The 25,343-nt window shown below is 42.1% G+C and overlaps 2 protein-coding genes across 2 annotated transcripts; one reads left to right on the top strand and one right to left on the bottom strand.

Moving 5' to 3' along the window:
* Positions 1 to 13: 13 nt before the first annotated feature.
* On the top strand, positions 14 to 24,374 carry LOC109469968. The gene is made up of 3 exons (XM_019768736.1): positions 14 to 130; positions 19,113 to 21,794; positions 22,111 to 24,374. Exons 2-3 carry the CDS (start codon positions 19,210 to 19,212, stop codon positions 23,396 to 23,398), a joined length of 3,873 nt encoding a protein of 1,290 aa, XP_019624295.1. The 5' UTR covers positions 14 to 130; positions 19,113 to 19,209; the 3' UTR covers positions 23,399 to 24,374.
* On the bottom strand, positions 8,720 to 10,694 carry LOC109470707 (CD209 antigen-like). The gene is made up of 4 exons (XM_019769761.1): positions 10,445 to 10,694; positions 9,519 to 10,293; positions 8,988 to 9,383; positions 8,720 to 8,818 (listed from the first exon to the last, which is right to left on the bottom strand). The coding sequence occupies exons 1-4, from the start codon at positions 10,604 to 10,606 to the stop codon at positions 8,808 to 8,810; spliced, it is 1,344 nt and encodes a 447-aa protein (XP_019625320.1). The 5' UTR covers positions 10,607 to 10,694; the 3' UTR covers positions 8,720 to 8,807.
* Positions 24,375 to 25,343: the final 969 nt, after the last annotated feature.

Here is a 25,343-nt window from a genome sequence, read left to right as displayed (position 1 = left end):
CCGGATGAACGTGAGCCGGGTGATGTCACACAGCTCGGCAGGGTGCTGGCTTGTATAGCGGCTGCAGACGATGCTTTCACACCACAACAACGGACCACCCTGCAATGTTTTCCTCCTCCAGGTCTTCCCGGTAAGGCTTCTGATACTTACATCTTCCCCCACCGAGCTCTAATCTGTTGCAGGGAATATTTCTGTGCCGTGAGGTTTGAATGATTTCCGATGTGTTGTTGTGCATAATTTTCCGAACGCTCTCTCAGCCAGCGCGCGACTGTGTTTTCTCACGACCAGCGCCTTTGTTTGCGAAACCGTCTGTGTACTGATAACGTATTTAACCTGTCCCTCCAATTAAATCACTGTTTATCTCAAGCTTTCCAGCTACAAGTAACACGTACTGGATCAGATATACGCAGTGATACTGAAAGTATTGTTATTTGTAACGTTACACTGTTGTTTGAAATGGTAAGAAATACGTACACAAGGATGGGGGGGGGGTATTTTTCACGATCGATATTATTCCTACATTCAATCTTCTTTATGGATGTTTTATTGAATGGCGAAAACATGTCCAGCTTTCCCAGATACAAACGTAGGATGGTTAGAAACAGAAGGCCCTTGTTGTTCCACGCAGATCGCAAGAGAATTCAGCAACATCCTTATCCTAAGGGTAGGCAACCCACGTTAAGGGTCAAGGTCTCGAGGATAATGTCAAGTTTGTCAGTAACGATATAACGTTACATGAACAATGAGACACCGTCACCCAGAGTAGACCGCTTTCCCGAAGGTCCCCTGCCTCTTTGGGATATAACTATGGGGGGTCAACCCACCATATCACAACAATATGTTTGCAAGTTGGCTTTGTAATGAATTAAAATTTATTCCAACATCTTTATTCTGTGTTAAAATACAATAGTAACTACTGTACTAATATTCAGTTTTAGGCAGTGTATGTTGTTAGGTAATGATTCTCCTGATTTTATCTTTTCTAATTACAATTTCCTGTATCACTGGTTGACCAAGATAACATTATGTGGCATTTCCTTTCTTCAACTGACATGCTGAAATCTTCCTAGTAACGTACGTTAATGCCACAGGAAGAATCACAGCAGCGGATTTCCTTTAGAATGCTGTACACACCCCCTCATACTATAGTCACAGGTTCTGAGCCAGATCCTACAACTGCTCCCAGCTTATTCCAGCAAGCTTCCCTCACAGATACTCTCCAAGCAGAGGTTTGGGTTTTGGGGTATTTTTAGCGTGTTTTTAGGCTTTTTATCTGGGTTTCTCTTTTGCACTGAATTTTTTTTCCCACCAAAAAAAAATTTGGTGGGAAAAAAAATTCAGTGCAAATGAGAAACCCCGATAAAAAAGCCTAAAAACACGCTAAAAATACCCCCAAAACCCAAACCTCTGCTTGGAGAGTACCTCACAGACACAGCTTTTATGAATATAGATTAGCCACAGGGTTGGGCAGTAAAACAAGAAATATGGTGGCCCACAGTCGCCAGGAGCAGTGTTACAGCTGGGTATAATAAAGATGTAAGGTAGAGTAGTGCCAAGGGCATCCTCTGTCAGGTCAGATGAAAATGTTTACACGGATAATGAGGGACCAAATCTCCTGGGCCAGTTGGTATTTCAGACGGTTGCACAAACTTGGCTGGGAGGTCAGCATAATAGTATGTTACCTACACTACAGACTTACAGACTGTTATGCTACAGCTGTTAGCATTCTTCCAAAGACTGCTTGTAAGAAATTGCTTTAATCATTCACTGTGTGAGGTTATATCGTTTCTTTCACTACCACGTTTTTCAGAAGGCTTGCACAGGAAATGTTAATGACATTTTTAGTTACCAGTTAACGTTCACTGATGTAGACAGCTTCCTGTTATTGTTTTACGCCCAGCACAGGAGATGACTTCAACAGAAAGGAAAGAAAAACCTGCAGTGACGTTATGATCGACATCATAGGCGGTAAACACTTGAAATTGGTGATGAGTTGCCGTCATGTACTTCCTGTGTACACTACGTCGCCACTGATTGTTGTTTAGTCTGGCCCACGAATATCTGACTGATATATATGTATAACTTATATAACGAGAATGAGTCAAGCAATATAAGATGACATGGGCTCACCATTTATCCTGATAATGTAAGGTATTTTCTTATCAACGGTAGCGGAAAAGTACAGGATGTTCGTAAGAAACCTGCCAATATAAACATCTTGGACGTTTGTTGGTCCAACACAGTGACTGACTACAAGCCCATTACAGTCAGTGTGTCGTCTTCTCTGGATCCTGCTCAGACAGGTACCCTAAAGCTTGCTGTGCAGACGATCATAAGAGTCAACCTGGTACTTTAGTATGTTTGTTTTGCTTTTCCATGATTGATTGACCAAGATCTTCAAGATAACACAGTCACTGTAAAGTTCAAAGGTGAGTGAGACGTACTATGTTTGCCAAGCCTGCTCTATGATATGTACAGTGTATATTCCAACCTTGTTTCCTGTCCTTAATAGTACCTTTTAAGTTTATCCAGTACTCATTTGAAAATAAGTATTTGCCATAGGTTCTTTGAAAGTTTGATAGGACCAGGTAGCTAGATTATATGAATGGATACTAATACCTGACTAGTACTTGGCTTGATTTAAATTGCCCCTGGTACCCTTGGTTCAAGATATCTGTGAGATAAGGAGCCCACTGAGTCCAATACATTTTGTACTCTCCATAACAGGCTTTCCCTTTAGATGTAAATCATGTTGTATTCTGTATTTTGTTGTGCCTTTATATCATGTTCTTCTTACTTGGTTATTGATAGTGGCATTTATTAGTACTCGCTACCACCACATGCTGATTTTTTATTGCTGGTTTGTTCCGATGGCCACGTTTCACATTCGCTGCCTGCTAGCAAATAAAAATGTGCCAATATCAAAGCATAGCCTGGAGACACGGAGGCTAAGTATTCGGGGAGGGATGTTCCATTTACCGGTACCTGAGCTATCAATTATTCTGGATGCTGGAGAGAAATATGGTAATGAAGGCTATTATATGAAGGCCACTTTCCACGATGGGGTAAAAAAGACTACCTGACTAGACAGTTCATTTTATCAAAACGATGAGTGAACCAAGAAGACCTGACTAGACAAGTGTAAGCACAGACATGGTGTTTGTATTGGCTAGCGTGCCTACCAGTCATTCTGACCAAAACATTGTGAATTGTCCTGTGAGAAGAAGTACCACAAATCAGTTTAAATGGCTTGTCTACTATTCCTTTGTTTTCCAACAAACCAAAACAAACGAATGCAAGATCTTGACATGGCAATTCACACCTTTTTTGAACTGTTACAGGTATCGCAAATAATGTGCATTATAACCAAATGTCATTATAACCACACAATGACATTGATTAATGATTTTTGTCTGTTGATTGGCAGTTGATAATTCAGGGTCATATTTAGAAAAACAAAATCAGATGCCACATAAACACTGCTGGTTCAAAAGCCTGAATACTGCTTTCTATGCCTACATCAAGACCATTCAATGACTGGACAGGTAAACAGAGAGCAATACAAACATGTCAACATACAGACTTGTTTTTAAAACATTATTTCTGTATCAAACCTTATGTGTTATTTTTCTGCCCCATTCTAGTCGTTGTGTGGCTGGTTGCATCACTTGTTATCCCAAAAGTATCGGGTGCACACACATGTATGCACCTGCTTGTGCAAAATCATGGGACAAAGGACATAGTTCCCCCTCTAGATAGAATTCCAGGCAACGTTTGCAGCAGGAATGCTACTTGCCTACTTCTCGTTGGCTCCAATTACTGCACAAATAACACTCTCACCTTGAGAGCACCTGTACAGTTTAAAGTGCTGTTGGGATTTGTCTTTTCAAGGGGAACAACTTGAGTTTTAATCCTGTATGGGGTATGGAAGGACACAACTTAGGGAATTAGGAATGCTGTGACCAGGTGAGACACTGGTATTTAACCTGGGGTAGCAAACCACAGTAGCTGATACTATAGTGATAGCTAGGTAGAGCTCTGTCTGAAAACTACTGTAGTTTATGTGCTGAAAAGAAGTACACATACATGTATGTACAAGCTGGTATAATACACATGTAGCGTTACATGTTCAAACTGAGTGACTGAGACAGACAGTCATTATTGCTTACAATCAAACTGTTCCTGCATTGAGGTAGGAATTACACTTATTAGATAAGGATAATTTGCGCTATTCTTGAGGAACTATGCCTATAGATGGTTCTACCCTTTTAGGGGGCACACCCCAGTTTATTTGGGGCCTCTATTCGAAGCTGCACACCCTCAAATCTAGCGACCGTCTCTGGCGTGGAATAATTTGGAAAGAGAATAACTGTATATGGGACGAAAGGATATCTCTTCAGCTACAAGAGTTTGGTTTCTTCAACCTTTTTAAGTTTGGTAAAATCAACGGAAAAAACATTATTTTCACTCCAAAATTAATGCCCAAAATTGCGAAATTTTGCGTAGGATAATCCCACAAAAAAAAACTTTCCGGCAGAAATGACTGATGCTGGCAGAAAGACCCAAGCCTTGACTATACCCGAGTAAATTATAAAGAAAATTCTAGTACTGTAATTTTCTAAACAGTCCACGGCGCGAGGGGTTGCAAATCCACCCCTACGAAGCCGCAGAGCGAAAACTAGGTCAAACGGGCGGATTACACTTGGCGCGCAAGGATACCCGGAAGTAAGGTTCGGAGCCAAAGAAATTTTCACCCCAAAATCACCATTTCTTACACTCTTCAGCCATGTTAATGTTTAATGATACTTCGTGGCAGTTTATAAGAAATGTCACCTCAAACTTGGACCCTCAAAACCCTTTCGTCACTTTTTTACAACGGACTATCGCGGACCCCGGTCGCGCAAGAACTGGGGTGTGCACCGTTTATCATGAAGACTCATTAGTGTCCACTGGTCAAATTAGAATACTTATTTTATTGCTGAACATAGATTTGTGCACCAGGATTTGACATTGTATTAGATCACACACTGTTACCTGGTATTATAGGGATCCAATCTTTTTATCAGTATTAATGCCACACAGGCTATTGTTGTAATGTTGCTTTTGGGAATCGATATGTACTCAACGGGTATCAAATGCCACACTGTCTGGGTCCGCCATTGATTAGAAAATGGTGAGTTCCCCATGTAAGCGGGCCCCTGGCACTCAGCCCGTTTGTACCTGTTGTTCATTTAGCAGGCTGGCATAGTTGGACGACTTTGTCTGCATGCTTGAATCCTGGCTATGCATATACTACAGTACCTCCCTCAAAGGTATAACATCCTGAAGGACCTGTAGAAAAAATGTCTGCATTTCTGTGACAGAAAAAATTTTGCAGGTCCCAGAAGTAGTCTTCAAGCCAGTCAAGGTCAGATAAGTACAGCTTAAAAATATTAAGTTACAAGTGCATTACAACATTTCTGATATGTAAAAGAAAAATGCACATCAGAATCAACTTTTGAAAATAATTTGCAAACAATTCAATACAAGAATATATTTAACGTTAAATGTTACGTTAAATATTTAACGTTACTATGTTCCACAGCCTGCATTTGTCAAATGAAGAATTTTTATAGGTTTTAACAGTTAAAATCCTTAGAATTTCTCATGCGTATGATAAGGTATTATGGGTGTGATTATGTTGTGTAACATAATCATGTATTTTAGTCTAAGCATTTCAGGTGGTAGAGAAAGCTACAAAAGCACAGACTTCTCTGCGGTTGGGATGGAAATGTGTCACTGTGACAGCTTATCATATACAGGATATTCCATGTTTGTCTACATACACTTCATATACACTCCCATATTTGGCTTTATGTGTCACTTCCCTCCCGATGTTGAGACATCAGAGGATAATCCGTCAGGTGTGTTGTGTACACAGTTGGCAGGTGAGCTGGCCTTTTTGTCCAGACAGACAGAAGTGAGATGATCCGACCAGAAAAATATGACAGGAGGAGGATAATGGGTATAGCCTCTGACCTAGAAGAAAACTCACCCATACAGTTTTTGACAGGAAGCCAGAATGAAAGGCAAAAGGAAAGTGCACGGTGCTGAATAAATAGCTATAGCTTGGAAAAGGGTACCTGTGATCTCTAAGGAGAGGTTAATGTTTTCATAGCTGCCCGTTTCTGACACAAACTGCCTTCCATCAAACTATGTAACAGCAATGGAAAAATGACACAATTTTGCCTCCAATCATCTGCTTGGAGATTATGGTATTTCATTTTGTACATCTATATTTTGCTCATCAACCTTTGGCAAATGGTAGAAAAATCTTTATGTGGAGATAGTCTAGATTTCCAGTTGATAGGATACAGCAACAGCATAAGGCTGAGTGTCCCCTTCCGGCTATAAACTGGAATCACTGGTCTTTATTTATTCATCTACCTTTAGATTATATGTATTCGGCTGTGACATTGCTTTGGCGAGGCTCTTTGCCAAGAAACAGGCAAAATAGAGATGCCTGGCAAGATTTTAAACAAAAAAGTGCTGTAACAGTTACAACATTTTATTGTATCCAATAACATAACATGTATCAGTGTCATTTAGTGACAATACAAGGCTATGATTGTCTAGTAGCCTTCATGATTTAATCATGATAAGTCCATGAACAAAAGAAACAAAATTTGACGCGAAAATTATTTATAAAATCTGCACCTTAAATAAGTATTTCTTTCTTTGTAATGAAAGATATTCTTAGTATCAGTTGCTGTCAATCGGTTTACAAATTGAGTTGGGGTAAAAAGGCATTTTGAGGTGGCACCATTCAGAAAATCGATGGCTCCATAACTGAGGCACCTCCTGCATTGTAAATCTTCTCCTGTGCTGCTGTAATAGACACAATGTGCAGCTGATTTGATGAATGAACGCTCCTGTAGGGAAATGAACGTCTAAATTGTAGGTGGGAATAGAATAAATTGTAAGAGAGGCCGTCCCGTGTTGATTTGGCTATCGTGCGTTCCCTTGTGGTCGTCTGAATATTGCTCCAGACGTAAAATTATCGATCACGCAGCGGTGAACCGGACTGTTTTGCACTGGTGTGAAAGGAAAATTAGATAAGCACAATGGAGCTGCCTTCAAAATGACCTTAATGCCCTTTTCAAGGTAATACCAGAAGTCATGAATTATTGTATGGCTTCGCACATGTCGATGTATTTCATTGTAGTGCATGTAATAGTCAAAGCCTGGAGTGTAATATTCTTGTAGGTTTATATTGTTGCTACTTCTTTTTTTTTTGTGCTATGTTTTGTTGCCATGCGTTATGTTCTGGCCAAACGTGCTTGACACCTATTATTTCTAGTTCGTTGTCTCTTCAAATTGCTCACTTTGATGTTTGACAGAAAATACAGGCATCTATTGTGTATTGTTTAAAAATACAGCTGGTATCTCTTAATGTGTTGTTTTTATACAGGTACTTCTTTGTGATGTTAAAAAAGATATGATTAAATTTGTATGTTGTATCTCTGTGTGTTGATAAAAGATATCTCTTTGTGTAGATCCATCAGTGAAATGAAGGTGCACAATTTAAGTCAGTAAGCAGATTTTCTTACTCATCTTATATTCCTTTTTCATTCCTAAGTACATTGTACAGTACCTGCAGTTCTGAATGGTGTACCTGCCTGATAGAGAATGATTTTACCAAACTCTCCCCATTTTGCTTTTAGTTTGACCCATTCCACTCAATATAACCTGATCATATTAGTACATGTACCAACCTGACCTCACAGATTTGATTTGATAGAAAAGGCCAAGAAGGGTAGATACAAAATAAAAACATGCAGCAAAATTCTCCCTGCTGGTAAAATATTAATATATCCCCACCACTGACAGGCCAGGGTCTAAAAGGGGGCAAATGTAAACTGATTGTGACAGATAACCTAAATTCCAACATGTTTCCATCCAGCATTGTTAGATCAGATTTTACAACCCACTGAGCGGGAAATTTCTCATTGCACCATGTGGAGTCATGCATATATGCAATCAATAATGTTTGTAGGTTGGTTGGTTGCTTGACCAGTTTTTCAGATTATTAAACCAGGAACAAGACAGCATTTTTTTTTCTGTATACACAATAAGAGATTATCTTACTTCTAATACTTTGACCATTATGTTTCATAAATTAAATAGCAGAATTATTGACAATTAGTACGACAACACTAGATTTTTGTCAATCATGTAATGATAGACATGAAAGGTAAAATGTAAATTCTATCCGTATGGAGACTGAAGCATGACTACAATATAGTACAGTACTGCTTCATTACATCCCATTCAGTATTTCTCCTGTGGATTCTTTTCTATTTTACTACAATTTTCACCTAAAAGAACAAGGCTCATGCAAACCACTCATATGTTTTTTTGGATTACAAAAAGAGGTTTGTTTACCTTAGACTTAAAAAAATTAATTTAGGCAAGGACATTATAGTACTGTAGTATAATGTCCTTGATTTAGGTTATACCCATTTGGGACACATTCACAGAGAAGTTTGTTCCGTAGTGATGTAGTTCTAGAAAGAACCTTTCAGTGTGGAACTTCCTCCTGAGAGCTGGAGTATGCAGAAAGAAAGGGTGATTTGCTTCTGTAGTAGTCGTAAAATGTGTACTGCCCAAAAAAGTTCGAAGTGGAGGCACAAGCAAGATTAAACTCCAGGGAACATTTGAAAAAATGCTGATCTAACCCAATGCTATAAGTCCCAGTCTTAATTCTTACTGGTTAGCTTGACTGCGGATGGTCAGAGAGCAGTAGTGGTGAGGGTCCTGCCTGTCGCCTATGGACGTTCTGGAAAAAAAAAAAGAGACTTATCAAAGATGAGCTATGGAATGGTTTATATAGTTCAGACATGGTTTGTGACAGGCGCAATGATGGTCTGCCACCTTGTCCTGATCATGATGGTGCCATGTTTACTAGATGAAGGGGTTTCTGAAAATAGTGAGGATACAACAAGTACCTGGAGCGGCCTGGCATATGAAGTAAGCCCTTTGGTGGCAGTTCCTATCGTGCCACTTGTCTTTCTGGCTTGTAGGGTAAAGGACGCAATCTTCGTTGCCGTCATGGCTGTCCGGTTGTCCCGGAGCCCAGGATCTATACGACCCAAGTGCAGAACCGTCCATCCACTGAAACCTCCCCTCTTCGCGCCGATCGTGCAGACCGAACCAAAAGGCACGAATGTGGCTCACAGACTTGGACAGAGAGGCCAGGAAGGTGTTGGTCTCAGCGTCTTGGGGCATGGCAAGGGTGCCGCCGTCTGCACCACAGGCATTCGCCGCTCCACTGAAGGTCTTGGATGTGTCGAAGGCCTTGAAGCAGGTTCCACGCCACATTGTGTAACCTTCGGGACAAGATGCTGGAAAACACGTTTTGTATCTGATTCAGCAACAGGCATAGGATGGTTCATGTTGAAAATCATGACAAACAAGTACATGCAATATAGATGCTTCATCAACAATAAATCCCAAATCTATTAAGAAAACTAATTTACGTAAAGTCTGCTTGATCTCGTGAAGACGCTTCTCCAGGGTGGCGGTCTGTTTGCGCTCTTTGTACAGGACGCACTTCAAGGCTTCAACTGTGGTGGATAATCTGCGCATGTCGTCTTGGTCACACTTCAAGGCATCTTGGTTGCGTTTCAAGGCATCTTGATCACGTTTCAAGGCGTCAACAGTGGTGGACAGTTGACGCATGTCATCTTGGTCCCCTTTTACGTCGTCTCGGTTGCGTTTCATGTTGTCTTGGTCACGCTTCAAGGCATCTTGGTTGCGTTTCAAGGCATCTTGATCACGTTTCAAGGCGTCAACAGTGGTAAGCAGTTGACGCATGTCATCTTGGTCCCCTTTTACGTCGTCTTGGTCGCGTTTCATGGCGTCTTGGTCGCGCTTCAAGGCGTCTTGGTCGCGCTTCAAGACGTCAACAGTAGCGGACAGTTGACGGATGTCATCTTGGTCGCATTTTACCTCGTCTTGGTCGCGTTTTACCTCATCTTGGTCGCGCTTCAAGGCGTCTTGGTCGCGCTTCAAGGCATCTTGGTCGCGCTTCAAGATGTCAACAGTAGCGGACAGTTGACGGATGTCATTTTGGTCGCATTTTACCTCGTCTTGGTCGCGTGTTACCTCATCTTGGTCACGCTTCAAGGCGTCTTGGTCGCGCTTCAAGGCATCTTGGTCGCGCTTCAAAGCGTCAACAGTAGCAGACAGTTGACGCATGTTGTCTTGGTTGACTTTCAAGGCGTCAACAGTAGTCGACAATTGAGATATTTCCTACAAACATGTATACACACATCAGAATACGGAACGTAACAAACAAACGTATGAAAAACAGCAGCAATTTTTTTGTACCCTCTTAAAAACAGATTAAGATGAGAATGAAAGTTATAGCAAGACAACAGGCTTTATGGTACAACACTGTTACCTGTTTGTTGCTGAACGTCAGAGGTGCAAGTCCAATGACACCTAGGCTCAGGAGCACCGCAATGCCGGCGACCAGGAAGCTGCGGCGGGCGCGGAGGAAGCTACAGACACCACGGCGGCTGCTCGCTCCACCCGGATACGTGGTGTCTGGCAGGAAAAACATACCTGAGGTTATCGCTCACGTCAACTTAACCCTTGTTCTGCTGGACTTTTTTACACAATATTTTCAAGTAATTTGAAGTCGTAATCAGGTCACAGACCACTGACTTTTTTTGCCCTGCGGTGGCGTAGTTACCGCATTCATTGCGTTTCGCTGCGGTGTGATGCGTTGCACGAGAAACACCCCCAAATGGTACATACCCTAGATGGTACTGTATGTAAAATATACCCCAGATGGTACTGTATGTCCAAGTCATATATATATGGGTCCTGCAGGACAAGGGTTTTAAGAACTCAGCATGTTAATGAATAAATATAGAACTTAAACGCTACATTAACAAACGAGTCGGAGGTCAGGCATTTAACATTTCATCCTTAATCAATGACCTCCAAAATTTATGTAATTCATGCCGCTAGTGATGCTTAGTTTTTACAAATTTATGCATATCCATAAGTATGAAATTCCCATAATGCACCACCAAGGAACAACAGCATTTTCGTATTAATTGTGCAAATGAGGCCCTAGTTCCTACCTAACGATCTTATTTTTCACAACTGATGTCAGAAACACTGATTTTTCCTAGGCCTGAGGCCAGTTGTTGCAGGAAATTTGTACCTTTGACGAAGCTGTGATTTCTATTACATTGAATTCTCACCGGTGCGAGAATGTTCGCGTACCCTGCTGATGGATTTTACATTTTGGGCGTACAGTAAACAGTGGTAGCCTGGTTACCAAACCTATTATAGCTCCCGAGTCCTACATCCTCTCCGCAAATAGCGGAGAGGATGTAGGACTCGGGAGCTATAATAGGTTTGGTAACCAGGCTAAACAGTGGAGGGATTTTATAATCAAATTTACCCATACAGCAAACCATGCAATAGTCTGTAAGTTATCATATACCTTCTCTAGAGGAATATTTTCTTCTTATAGTACAAATATCTACTGTAAAATGCATGCAGGTGTGAAAAGCGTCGGTTTAATACCTGCAGACGTTGCGTGACGTTTCACCGCCTCGTCGCCTTCATAAGTGTGTGAAGACATGTCCTGGTCTTCCCGCTGCTTGTCAGAAGCGCCGTTGCCATGGCAGGCACGCCCACGTGAACCACTCTGAGGGACGGGACGGGGTTGGAGGGGTGGCCCGCTGGTTTCAACTCCTGCCTGGGGTGACTCCTGCTGCCGCCTCGCCGCCTGTAAAGACTGGGGGAGATCTTCATCCTTTATTGTGTAGTACACTCTCTCAGCTTCTTCATACATGTCTAGAGAGGTTCCTTGCCTCGTAGTTAGAAAGGGGTTGGGGCGGTGGTTTGGTGACTGCCGGGGCCGGAGAAAGGCGACCGGACAGGCTCTGCCTGCTCGTACCTTCTGACCGTACTGTGCAGACTGTATTGTTGCACAGTGTATAACTGCAAAAATTCATGAATATGGCATCTAATACCTTTATTGATCTGTTGAAGTAAGGCCACATTTGCTTTTATTTGGAAGAATGACGTCGCATGAGGTGATGCGATGGCATTTTGTTTTTTCTGCAAGAGCCAGACTCATTTTCGTGGAAAAAGAATTAATCTGGGCTGGTAGGCGGAAACATCAAACAAATCTATTCAAACATTCAAGAGAATTATAATTGTAATTACGTGAATTCTCGTGACTTTTACAGACATGTGCGCATGCACCAACATCGCCATACATACATGTAGCAGGCAGTCTTAACTCTCTCTCCCCTCCCCCCCCCCCACTTCTTTGGTTGCCAAGAAAGTACTTTAAATTTTAATAGTACTACTTAGTATATTTTGTTATTACCTTCACCAAGAAGGTTATGTTTTCAGTAGCGTTTGTCTGTTTGTCTGTGAACAGCATAACCCAAGAAGGTTATGTTTTCAGTAGCGTTTGTCTGTTTGTCTGTGAACAGCATAACCCAAGAAGGTTATGTTTTCAGTAGCATTTGTCTGTTTGTCTGTGAACAGCATAACCCAAGAAGGTTATGTTTTCAGTAGCGTTTGTCTGTCTGTCTGTCTGTGAACAGCATAACTCAAGAAGCTTAATATGCATTGTCATGAGACTTGGTAGGTGGGTAGGTCTTCATGAGAGCTAGAAATGATTAGATTTTGGGTCCCCTGGCATCTTTTCTAGGTACTGCAGCAGAACTGCCAGTTTTGATATCTCGTGATCTGGACATGCTTGGGTGACATGGGTGTGGGTCCCCTAGTGGCTTGTTTTTGTATTAAGGTAAATTGATGTTTCAGAAACATGTTGTAAATGAAAGATGACTTTGTTCATCCGTTTAGATTGTCGTATTGTTGATCATATGTATTTGCAAAATATACAACTTCACTGAGAATTGTCGCCTAGGCTAGGGATATTTTTTACTATGATTGTAATTCCAATCAATCAAAAGGCAGCCTTGGGTACATTTCGAAAAGCCTGAAGAAATACAGGAGGGAAATTTGTGTCTCCATAATGTATCGAGGAAAGTATTTTTGATCAACGTAGCTTGTTAGACCTTCAGAAATCAAAATCAGACAGCGTGGCACCAGCAGGATATCAGTGAGCGGCTTTGATGGTCTGGCTTGCTGTCATCCCTCTGACATCTGCTTGATGAGAGACGGATAGGTGTGTCCTCTTTTCATAACCCCAGGTAGATCCAATGGGCAACTTGTCATTCATGCTTCATCCTGTTACACCAAGACTTTGCTGCTAGAAGTATTTAGGAAGGGGGCAGTATCGTATACACCACAATCAAAACTACCCATGAAAACCACTCAGGGGACTGATAAAATCTAGTCTATATGGCCAGCCTGACAGGTGGTCAATATATGTCAGTGGGCAAAATTATCAAAGGGACCAGGTGGTCCTTATGCACAGGTGGTCACTTGTACAGGTTTGACTGTATGTGTTATAAGGGAGGCAAGATGCCCATCCAGATTTATCAAACTCAAATATAACCTACTGTAAATGTCTTTTCTACGAAGCATCAAAATCTAAGAAGTTGCAGCTTTTCAGAATGACCCAAACTGGGCCTCTATCAAAGCACTGGTACCAACAGTTATGAAACACTAACCGGATTTTGTAATAACCTCTATCCACTTCCACCACTCATAATCTTTCAACGTCATGAGCAGAGGTCCTTAATACATGCACACCCAGCCGTAAGGATTGTTATGTGCCAAAATATCACGCTTCCTAACGTGTTATTGAAGACCAATTTTCTTCTTGCGTAAAGGCAGCCCAAAGCTTACAGATCATGCCTCAGTGATACATTCTTGTGCTTTAACAGGAATGTGCCGGTACCCCTATGGACTTAATTTTTGGTGGGTCAAGTTTGATGCTACGTATTCACAGGCACATACAACATGAATTCAGATACTTACCCCATTCCTTAACTCCCAGATTAGTGAAATGGCCATCTTTTGAACATCAATCTTAAGTTAAGGTCTGTTGAGTTGAGGTAATGCAAGAGTTTTTAGGTCACAATTGAAGTATGGGTATTACTACCTTTTCGGATCTAGAAGGAAAAATGATTGTACAGGAACGTATGTCTCAATTATAAACTGTTATGTACTCAGGAATCAATGTATAATATACCATCATAGATAAAAAGAATGGTTATGATCTTGGTGTACAAGTTGCTAGTTCAAAGTCAATGGATACCCTGAGGGATATATGTCATTAGAGCATGTAAGAAGCTTTTTAGATGTTTTAAATTCTGCTACTGCTATGTGACCCACAAAATGTTACTTGGGTATCTTAAATATTACACATGTAGTATTTAATGTCACTTAGGCCACACCAATTTAATTTCTTGGTTAACGGATTCGCCGCTTCATTTTTTTCTGATTTGCAAATAAAAATAAAAATCCAGAATCAACTACAAAATGCTCATATTTTGCCCTGAACAATTGAAAACAGTCCTTTTCAACCTACTTGTTACAGTTATTCCATCTTTCAATGCATTGGTATCATTAAAAGTTCAAAATTCATGTTTAAATTTTGAACCAGCCTGGTGTGTTGCCTTCATGGCTCCTATCGTACCATTTTGGGCCATAATAGGATGCCTAGGCCTGTTTTTATTTTTATTTTTTTTTCGCCCGCCCGCTCCATTATTTTTCTATAAAAATCCGTTAACCAAGAAATTAAATTGGTGTGGCCTTATGGTAATATTGAAAATGCTTTGATAGATGATATGGCAAGAGTAAAGGTAGGAGAATAGCTTTTTACATGCACCTGAGCTTCCCCAATCAAGTGTATTGGCGTATTCAAAGTGTTATTAATGATAATGGACAGATTGACACAGTTACCCAGTTAGCCTACTGTATGCATGCTTCTGTGTAGCTAATATATTGTTTTAACCTTTGTGCACCATGTCATTCCATGACCTAGATCTACTTTGCTATTCATCCATAAATGTCAAGGGTGGAAATTAATTTTGTGCTCCTCATATATCAAGTTAAATGTGAAAGCCCATTTTTTTGGTACAAAAGCAGGAAACGATAAAAAGTAATAGATCTTGTGGCATGGAGCTCACAGATTGATTACCAACATGGCCATGAAAATGATTTGTGCAAACCTTGGAATGTTCTTGGCAATTGTAATAAGAAAAAGCTACCTGAGAGGAAGTTACATCTGTACTTTTGAATAGCAATTACCTTTAGAACAATCCAGGAATATGTTTCTTGAACTTTCTTCAATTCTACGTTGAATTTCTTGCTTCTAAAGTCATGTTCATACTGGTAGTTTTGTCTCAGGTCTGACATCTTCCTGGTACATGATTCATGGATTCATTATTCTAAGGCCAAATGTCTAAACCTGCTAGGCCCGTTGGGCCTGAGTATCTAGAGATCTCTTTCTTGTGCATTACCTAGAGAGGAGACAAGTGTTCACTCATATATCATGTTTAAAGGATAAAATCATCTTATTTTTCTAGGGCCAAAATGGTATGACCCTGCTATGCCCATTGGACTAGAATAAATCCCTGTTATTCTAGCAGCACCTGCTCATGTCTACATCTTGGTGGTGTGCTGGTCCACAAATTAACCTTCAGCCTGCTAAGGTAGCTGTTTGGCACCAAATCGGCATGGTTATGGGGATAGGCAGCAGGGGGAAGGTTAACCTGCAGATGGGACTGTCTGGTACCCACTTGCTACCAGGTGAACTGTAACAAATGAGGCCAAATCAAATGTCCAGAGATTGAACACTTAACTAGTTTTAGTAGCTCAGGGAATTAAACTTCCAATTTTTATTTTAGATGAGGTCAGTGTGCAGGAGCTTCTATCAGTGCTCCAAAAGTAAAAGCATGATAATAGTAATACATTTGTCTCACTCAGGTAACATTACTAGGTATACTCTTGTAGGCGTATTGTCTCCTAGGGTAATCCTCAGCAGATCCTATGATTTGTCACTGACAAGCTATAAGATCCCCGCTGAATGCATATGGATGATAAATGACCATCTTCAGATGATTCTTCAGCCTTGTAGATCTTCCCCTTGCAATACCGTTGGCCTCTGATTAGAATTTACTTTGACAGAATTAGCCAGTAATTGATTGATGTATAACTAGAGTTCCCCGATCTCATACCTTCGCCAAATGATGTTAAACATTATGACTGACAAATTATAGATTAGATTATTCCCCCCTGATTTAAGAAATAGGAACCTAATTTTCATGAATTATATCATTTTATCATAATCTCAACCAAAAGACAGTCTTATATATATTAACAAACAATGCATTCTAGCATTTCCTAATAAATTATGCAAATGAGGTCCTGATTTGAATAAATTATGTTTAATGATGTTCACGTCAACTAAACTTTCAAATACCACAAGTATGAAATTCCAGGCAGTTATCATTACATAATTATAAAATTTTCTCATTAATTATGCAAATTAAGTCATTATTAACATAATCAATATCTTCCTGTGTTTCTCTCATTGTCAATTACCAATGTCACAAGCTTCAATTGTCCTATCATGGAATGCAGCTGATTTATAGAATTTCCCCATAAATTATGCAAATTACATCCATATTTGCATAATTGTCACATAATTATATTAAACATCGCGTAAGCTACCTACATACCAAAAATCACGACGATCCGTCAATCGGTTCTTGAGTTATCCCCTTTTGAATATTTTCAAGAATATATCCCTGCAGTTCTAGAGCAAGCCGCTAGGGGGCCCAAACTCACGTCACTTCTTCCCCAGCACAAGAGCTACCTACCATCCAAATTTCGTCACTCTAGCATGTCTAGATCATGAGATATCAAAACCGGAAGTTCAGCTGCAGTACCATAACAAGCCGCTAGGGGGCCCAAAATCTAATCATTTTGAGGTCTCATCAAGACCTACCCACCTACCAAGTATCAAGACAATCCATCAAGGCCTTCTCAAGTTATCGTGTTTACAGACAGACAGACAGACAGACAGACACACACACACACACACACATACACGAACGCCCCTGAAAACATAACCTTCTTGGCGAAGGTAATAACAGTTTTACTTGGGGTTAGAGTAATTAGACTGTAGCGAATGGCATCAATTGGAGGACAAGCTAAGGTTGGAGCTGGCTTCAGAAATATGAAATCAGTATACGTACTGTCAGTACAAAATGTAAAATATATGTGAAGATTTGTACTGCATGTACAAAGCTGTAGGAGCTATGCCATCCAAATATTCATCCAAACATCACAACTCTTCCCTGAAGAAAACCAAAGAATTAGGTACCCGGTATGTTTCTTCAGCCCAAATGAAGGAAGCAATTTGCATACTACTTACTACTATTAGATGGATGTCATGATGATAAAAGCAATCAGGAGAAATAACAGATATTATATTAAGAAGTGCAGGACATTTTTCACCAATTTACAGATATTTCATGTGTTTAGCCTTGGATGCAGAATTATTGCACTTAGGTTACCATTTTCTGTTCTATAATGAGAGCCATGAGGACAGAAAAAGACAGTCATTTCTTCAGGGTTGGTCTGTTTTGCTGCTTGCATTTTTAGGTCAACGATATGTGAATGCTTTCCATATATCTTAACTCCTCCCAGGAGATTGCCTATCATTCCAAGAAAAGTCTCTTTGTGTGGAAGGATAGATTGATCACCTCTTATATCGATCCACAGTTTCTACACTAAAAACCTTGAGCAGAGACTAAACAGAGCAACCAGATGTCTTTAAGAAGACACCTGATTCAAAAGAAAACTGATTCAGAATTGCTCCTGATGTTCAGTGTTAATTTTGTGGTAACATTCTAAGTATTATTGGCCATAGAGACGTAGTACAGCCTTTGTTGTAAACATATAGTTGAAATCTTTAATGCCACTTTATTGCCTCCATGAAGGAGGGTCTCTGTGGATGGAGGTTCTGTTTTGGGTGTGTTTGTATGTTTGCACCTATACATTGTAACTCATGATCCTTTTGATTGATTTGTTTGAATTTCGGTTAATTACTGAGGTCCAAAAGAACATGGTTATTAACTAACCGTAACTGTTATGTGTGTCTTATGTACATCATGTATTTTGCCAAATGCAATTTCACTCCACATTTCTTCAGGAAAAAACAATGAACACAGAGTCACAGACTAATCATAATCAACCTTAATAAAACTGGTTAAAGTACTCCTGTGAATTAGTTATGCCATATCATTAGAATGGAGGGTTGCCACTGGGAGTGTTTGCTTTTTCCAATTTTCGCTGGCCATTTGGTTTGTGGGTATAAGTGACCATTTGTCAGCCTCATGTTATAGCCCTTATGTGCCTCTGTGAGTCCCCAAGGCCATCCGATGGGTAGGATCTAATAACACAGTCGTGGTGACACACAATCCTTGGTATCAAGTTTGTCAGCAGTCATTGGTTTAAATATTTGAAAATTGCCTTCTGTTACCTGTAATATCTTGCAAAATATGCATGTAGTCTTCTGATTTCCAGCCGAAGTTTAAGTACAAAATTTAGTGAAATTGTAACTTATTGTAACACTGTGATGTACATGTATCTTAGTTACTTCTGGCAGATAATTACATATGACCATGACACCATTAAATGTCTGTTCAATCTCATTGTGGCAAGAGAGGGCCTGTTATATGTGAGGCAGGGAGCCAACGTGTGTATACTAAGTAGCTTTTTAGAAATCACATTAAAAATCACTTTATTTCACGGTGTGAGAAATACCATTCAAGATATGCACGTGAGGGACATGAAGTATTAATGGTTATGGAGGGAAATAAAGTATTTGCAGGGAGAGATGCATTCCAGATGCCATCGGATCAGATAAATGTATGAAAATGTACCATTTACTAACATTCTGCATTTATCTTCTGTCAGCATCTTCTGGAGTCTTGCTGTCTTTCTTTCCCCTCCCCCTTGTAATTGGTTTCTCCTATTTTGTGACTGATCATGATGCTCCCTTCCCTATAATAATCCCTGATCCGTCCCTCAGTTTTATTCGATGCCATTAGAGTAATTTTTCTTCCACTGAACATATGTTTGACCTTGTCTCTTGTTCCCATCTGCAGGGCTTTCTGGATTCTCTCAAGCTGCCATTCCAATAGAAGACTGAGATCGCGATGTCCAGATGACAAGCAGCACATCCTGTAGGAGACAACCATTCCAATGCTCATCATGTACACAGGGCATACAGCCTCGTGCCTGTGTCTAGCTCTTGTGATCTTTTGCCATGTCGTTGTCTGTGAGGCCAACCGAGAAAATGTGCCCACTGTGACCCAAGAGAATGCATCCAGAGGTACGGGCACCAGCCAAAGGCCAGAGACAACGAATCGTATCCTGCCAGCAGATTCCGCTCATCAGCCATCTAATGCCATCACCAGGAGATACGGAGGATCGACCACGCCAATTTCATCCACGACAATTAGCCGTGGAGGGACCAAGTCAGTGATCCCGACATCGATCCCACCCGTTACAGATGATGCTCAGCCTTCCGGGGACACCTCTACTTCATCCACAGACAGTGGGCAGTCTGCCAGCCAGGATAGTGTGTCCGTGGAAGGCAGCCCTGTGACACTAATGCCCAGCAATGTGCAGTCATCTTCCATGGTTACGAGGGTTCAGCCTGTCAGCAGTCAACCCACGCCAACCCCTACAAAAACCCTGCAGTTGGAGCCAAGTAGTGTTGTTAAAGTTCAACCCACCCCAAGTCAGATCGATGCATCTCAGGGGCCGTTAAGCTCTACAAATTGGCTTCTTCAACCCACTCCTTCGACAGCGGTGCTTCTTATTTCACGGTTGCAGCCTCAGCCAACTCCTGCTGTCCTGCCTATTCAGTCGAGTGACAGGCCTGATGTCAAACCTACTCCAACTGTTGATGTACGGATTCAGTCAGGAGAGAGCAGCAGAACTATTCCGGGACAGGCAAGCCCTTCACAAATGTTGCAGCCAGACATGACTACACAAGCAGCTCTGCCATCAACTGTTTCTCCTGTGGATAGTGCAAGCATCAGTGTAGTTGTTTCTCCACCTCGACTTCCAACAGACAGACAACCATCACAAGAAGATGGATCAGCAACTACCGTGGGTCCGATAGTTTCGACACCTGTGATGGATCCACCTGTGAGCAGACAAATGGGGAATGGGGGAAACAGTGGTCCATACGAGAGCACTTCTACAGGGCCTACAACACAGAAACCAGCCTCACAGACTCCACAACCAGAGCCTGAACCTGAGCCTGAACCAGAACCTGAGCCCAGTGCAACTCCTACCTCAGGCTCACCAAGTGAATCGTCCACAACCCAGCAGGCTGCAACCCCGCCCAGAGGACAGTCTCAAACTCCAGAATCTGAACCATCTCCAACCCCAGAAGTAGTCCCGTCCACTACACCAAAGGCAGAACAATCTCCGACTCCTGAGCAAAACCCTCCGCAAGTCCCAGAGGCAGAGCCTTCCCCCACACCCGAGACCAGCTCACCTCAAAATAGTCAAATTCCAGCTGCAGAACCGTCCCCAACCCCACAGACCGACCCTCCTCAAATTCCCGTCGCAGAACCATCCCTCACCCCAGACATCAACCCTCCTCAGATTCCCAATGCTGAACCATCCCCAACCCCAGAGACCAACCCTCCTCAAATTCCAAACGCTGAACCATCCCCCACTTCTGAAAATTACCCTCCTCCAGTCCCAGAGACGGAGCCATCTCCCACCGCAGAGAGAGCCCCTCCATGGAAACCCAATCCCAATCTAGAGTGGACGCCAAAAGCTGAGCCGGAAGCAGAGCCCACGGGTGAGCCGAACGATCCATTCGGAATGGGCTGGGACCACATACCCTGGGCCGAGCCTGAACCTAAGTGGGACGAGGCCAAGGACACCTGGCGGTTCTGGTGGTTCGTCCACATCTACACCATCGGTGGTCTGTTTGCTCTGCTTGCTCTTTACTCCCTCGTCAGCATGGTCAGACTTACCAGGAAGCATCTGCTGAGTATGGGATATTTCTTAGCGCTGAACTTCCTCATGCTCCTGATGGGTGCATCGCGGGCAGTCTACATGTTTGTGGATGCGTATAACTCCCTGAAGCTGCTCCATCCAGCGCTGTCCTACTTCCTGTTCAGCGTCGGTTTCCCGTGCATGACCTCTGCGTTCTGCCTGCTGTATTTGGCCCTACTACAGACCACGAAGATGCAGGCGATGTCACCCAAAGTCTACCAGACCTGCGTGATGGTCTCCATCATCGTTCTCCACTTCGGGCTGTCGGTTGCAACGGATCTCATCATCGGGTTCCTCGGGACGGCAAAGATCCTCATGCTGGTGTGCCAGGGCGTGTTTGCCATCTGGGGCATCATCCTGGCCTTCTCCTACTTCTTCATCTTCAGGAGACTGTACCGCAGCGCCAGGCACAGGATGAAGGAACTGCAGCGCATGAGCCTCAGCAAGTCCAAGCTGCCGGGGATAAACCCCATCAAGAAGAAGGCGAAAACCCGCCTGGGAACTGCCGTCAAAGTGACCCTAGTCACCGCGATTTTGGGGCTGCTGTGCTCCTTACTTCAGGTGTATGCCATGGTGGAAGTGTTTGGGATATTCTACAAGCAGCCGGAACCGTGGCCCTGGTGGGGCTTCCAGACGGCGTTCCGCCTGTGCGAGTTCTTCATGTGCGTCACGATGAGTTACGTGGCAACGCAGCCGTTCCGCTTCCACAAGGACGGGCGCCCTCGCGACCCCTGCTACGGCAGATGCTGCTACTGCTGTTACAGGTACTGTTTTGTTTGTTTGTTTTTACTCTAGCTACTTTCTGCCACTGTTACAAATCAGGAATGTCACCAAAATGAAAAAAAATATATCTTTTTTTACTCATCAGAATGTAGTTTGTAGAATGTGGTAGATTTTTTTTTTATTCAAACATCTAACAGAACAAAAGCATAAAGTAAAACCATCCAGAAGAAATCAAAGCATGCACAAAATATAGACAAGGGGTCACCATATGAAAAGAACATAAGTAATAGGAAATCAAAAAGTTCTACAACAAGGAGTATCTATCACATAATGACCCCGCTTACCCCGATGTTACAGGTGTTGTTACAGAGGGGAGAAGATTGAGCTGGATCTGCCGGATGGCAACGCCCACCACTACAGCGAGTTCTCGTGCATGACGCACAGCGACGGCAACCTGGGCAACATCCACAACCCCCAGGGGACCAAAGACATCGCGGAGATGATTCCCATGATCACCATGGCTCCCAGCGACGTGCAGGGCTCCATCTCTCAGGCAAGCATCATCGTCGAGGACAATCCCACCACTGACGATGAGATACTGGAGAACATAGAGGTGCAGACTCTCACCACCACCTACGATAACTTTGCCAGCAGTGAGCAGGACACCAGAGATGAGGAGGAGTATGAGGAAGACCTGGAGGCTCAGACCGGGTCAGAGGCAGAGGGGACGTCCAACACCACCAGTCCACAACACTACGCCACTGACGTGGACAGCCCCCGGCATTATGTGGACATGGAGACTTCAGAGGAGTACCTTGATGCTGATAGTTCTCGTCAGGCGTCCAACTTCGACAGTCCGGCGCACTATGCGGATGTGGACAGTCCCCAGCACGTGGTGGACATCGAAATCTTCCAACGTGACTCAGATGAGACACCCAGTGAGTCTAACAGTAACTCACCTAGTAATTCACTTATAGATGCTCCCCTGCTAGATGGCAACTTGGACTTTGAGCCACCCTCTCCGTTAAACTTCAGACGGAGTATAGATAATGTCTTCACAAACATGTACACACCAGCGAAAAGCCGCAGCACGTTTAGCTTAGGAGTCACCTTGCGAGACTTTGGGTCGGGTAAGAGTGACTCTGATGGCGAAACCTCTCTTTTGACACTTAGTACGACTGATAACAAGGGCGGTGACAGCACTGGACCCTCCTCAGAAACCCAGTCCCCTTCCAAAAGCAGATCCATGACCGAGCTTGGGGCCGTCGGGGGAAATCCCAAGTACAAAAAGAATCCGGTGGGAGGCGCGAAAAACAAGCCGAAAATTCTGACATCCTTGCCCAAGTTCTCCAGGTCCAGCCTTTCTCTGGGGTCCAACCCCTCCAAGCAGGGGTATTCACAGTTAGATGGAGAGGACTCGCAAAGTGGGGAGAGCAGCAGACAGGACACCCTGCGCAGAAGCTTCAGCGATCCTCAGAGGAGGGAGAGAGATGAGATGTACGACCGGGGGGAGGGGGAGGGGCAGGAGAGTCAGGCCCTGAGTGGAGAGCCTCTGTCCTCCCCAGTCAGCGTTCAGGCTGAACTGGGACACGTCTGTGATGCCATCAACGGATTTGCAATAGAAAAGGATGTTATAGACTTGTGAAGCCCCACTTTAATGTTGCTCCGTTGTGCCAATCATCATCATCATGCACATCAATAAGGGTTAGGCACCCGGGTTAAATACTGCATTGTTTGATTGAGAATAAGTGAAACAGTGTCTAAAAAGTGAGATAATTCAGATAGTAGCCACTGTCTTTCCTCAGTGACTGACAAATGATGAAAGACAGATTTTATTTTTCAAACACTGGTGAAATCTAGTGGATGCTTTTGTAGAGACTTCATCCAGTTTCTTTATTCTCTTAACATCATGCACATTTACAAGCAAACAGTCTGTAAACCACAGTGCTATCAACTTGAGTGCAATTAATTACAAAATACACCATCAGACATTTTAAAATCTCAGGTCACAGAGGTGTAGCACAAGACGGTGGAAAGATTGAAGGAGAACATTTTAAATTTTGTTGACTACCAGTTACATGTAAATAAGGAGGTCTCATGTTGAAGTCATGATTTTGTGATTTTATTGTTTTTAAGTGTGTGGAGAATATGTTGCACTTGAATGGGACCTGAGGACTGTGAAAAGTTATTCAAAGCCACAAGTGGTACATTTTTAAGGAAATGATGTAACTGCTGTTTAAGTACCTTATGTGATGTGAAAGAAGCTAATTGCTGTGAAGTTGCATACTTATTTACATTCGAAGACAACATGCCAGAAGATTGGAGAGAGGAAGAGTCATGTTTTGTAACTTTGTAATCTTGGGTAAAGACAGTTATAGCTGAAGGTACTTAGGATGTGTCTGTACATATTACAATAGTTGAAGCTAAGTCATGGAACCATAGGAAGTGAGCCATTGTGTACAGTTCAGTATCATAGTTGCCAAGAGGATGACTTGGGAAAGTATATAAAAGTGACAGGGGAAGCACAAAGGTGTGTTCCCTATACAGTTTTTTTCCATGCTTTGTATGGTAGCTAGATCTGTAATGACATACATTTATTAACTTACTAGTTAAGGTAACAGTCATGTGGAGCCATTTGGTCCAAATTCCAAAGGAAACAGGTATTGAGGTACTATCAGTATTAGGTATAGCTATTTAGAGCTATATAACATCTCAGGCTTCCAGGCATTTTCTTGCTTGGCTCATCAATGCCACAGTTATTGCAATTCATCACTTCCAGTAAAACATGTTTGATGTACTATTATTAATTATGATGGGGAGAAACAGTGACTACGGTACTTTCTACATCACTATAATGTGAGCATCTTTAAAAGTGAGAACTGGTACTAGTGGATTCTTTTGGTAAACACATTGTGAGCTTTGTAAGCTAAACTTTAGAATACCATGTAGGCTTGTACAGTGTATAATGTAATGTGCCACGATGTACTAATTCTAACTATTTTGCAATGCTGGTTAACATCCTATCATTCCAGTTTTAGGGATTTTATGAACTGCAAACTAGGAATTCTTCAGATTGGTGCTTTAGATAGGGAATGCAATTTAAACATGCATTCTGATCATGGATTTCCACAAATTCCAAGGCAACCTCAATAAGAAGTTCATTTAGAATAGTATGTGCATATTCTTCATACAAAGTCATCCAATGATTGAATCTCAACCTAAAATGTGCTTGACTATTCCATTTTTAGATGAATATGTAATTCCTTTCTGACATTAACTCTGGAAGTCGATACATGTATGTAATGCAAGGTGTGCCAATGTCTTGATATAAGAGTGAGGAAACCATAGTACAGGTATATGGAAGTGCGTTCGTGTAACATATTGGAAGAAGAGCCTTTAGCCATGTCAAGACACTGGTAAATGTAGAAGTGCCGGTAAGTAACAGGTTGTACCGGTAATACTGTAATGTACTGAGTGAACAATATGCTGTTAACAGTGGTTTAAGTGATTGGGATAACATGGAAAAAAGAGTTAAGGTGTAGTTTACAAGTTTAACCTCCTTTCTGCTGATGTAGGCTTGTATACCATGG

The sequence above is a fragment of the Branchiostoma belcheri genome, unplaced genomic scaffold (genome assembly GCF_001625305.1).
Source record: "Branchiostoma belcheri isolate BF01 breed outbred unplaced genomic scaffold, Haploidv18h27 scaffold10, whole genome shotgun sequence".
Classification (NCBI taxonomy): domain Eukaryota; kingdom Metazoa; phylum Chordata; class Leptocardii; order Amphioxiformes; family Branchiostomatidae; genus Branchiostoma; species Branchiostoma belcheri.
Note: the sequence above shows the minus strand (reverse complement) of the source record. Positions and strands in the feature narration are given on the sequence as shown.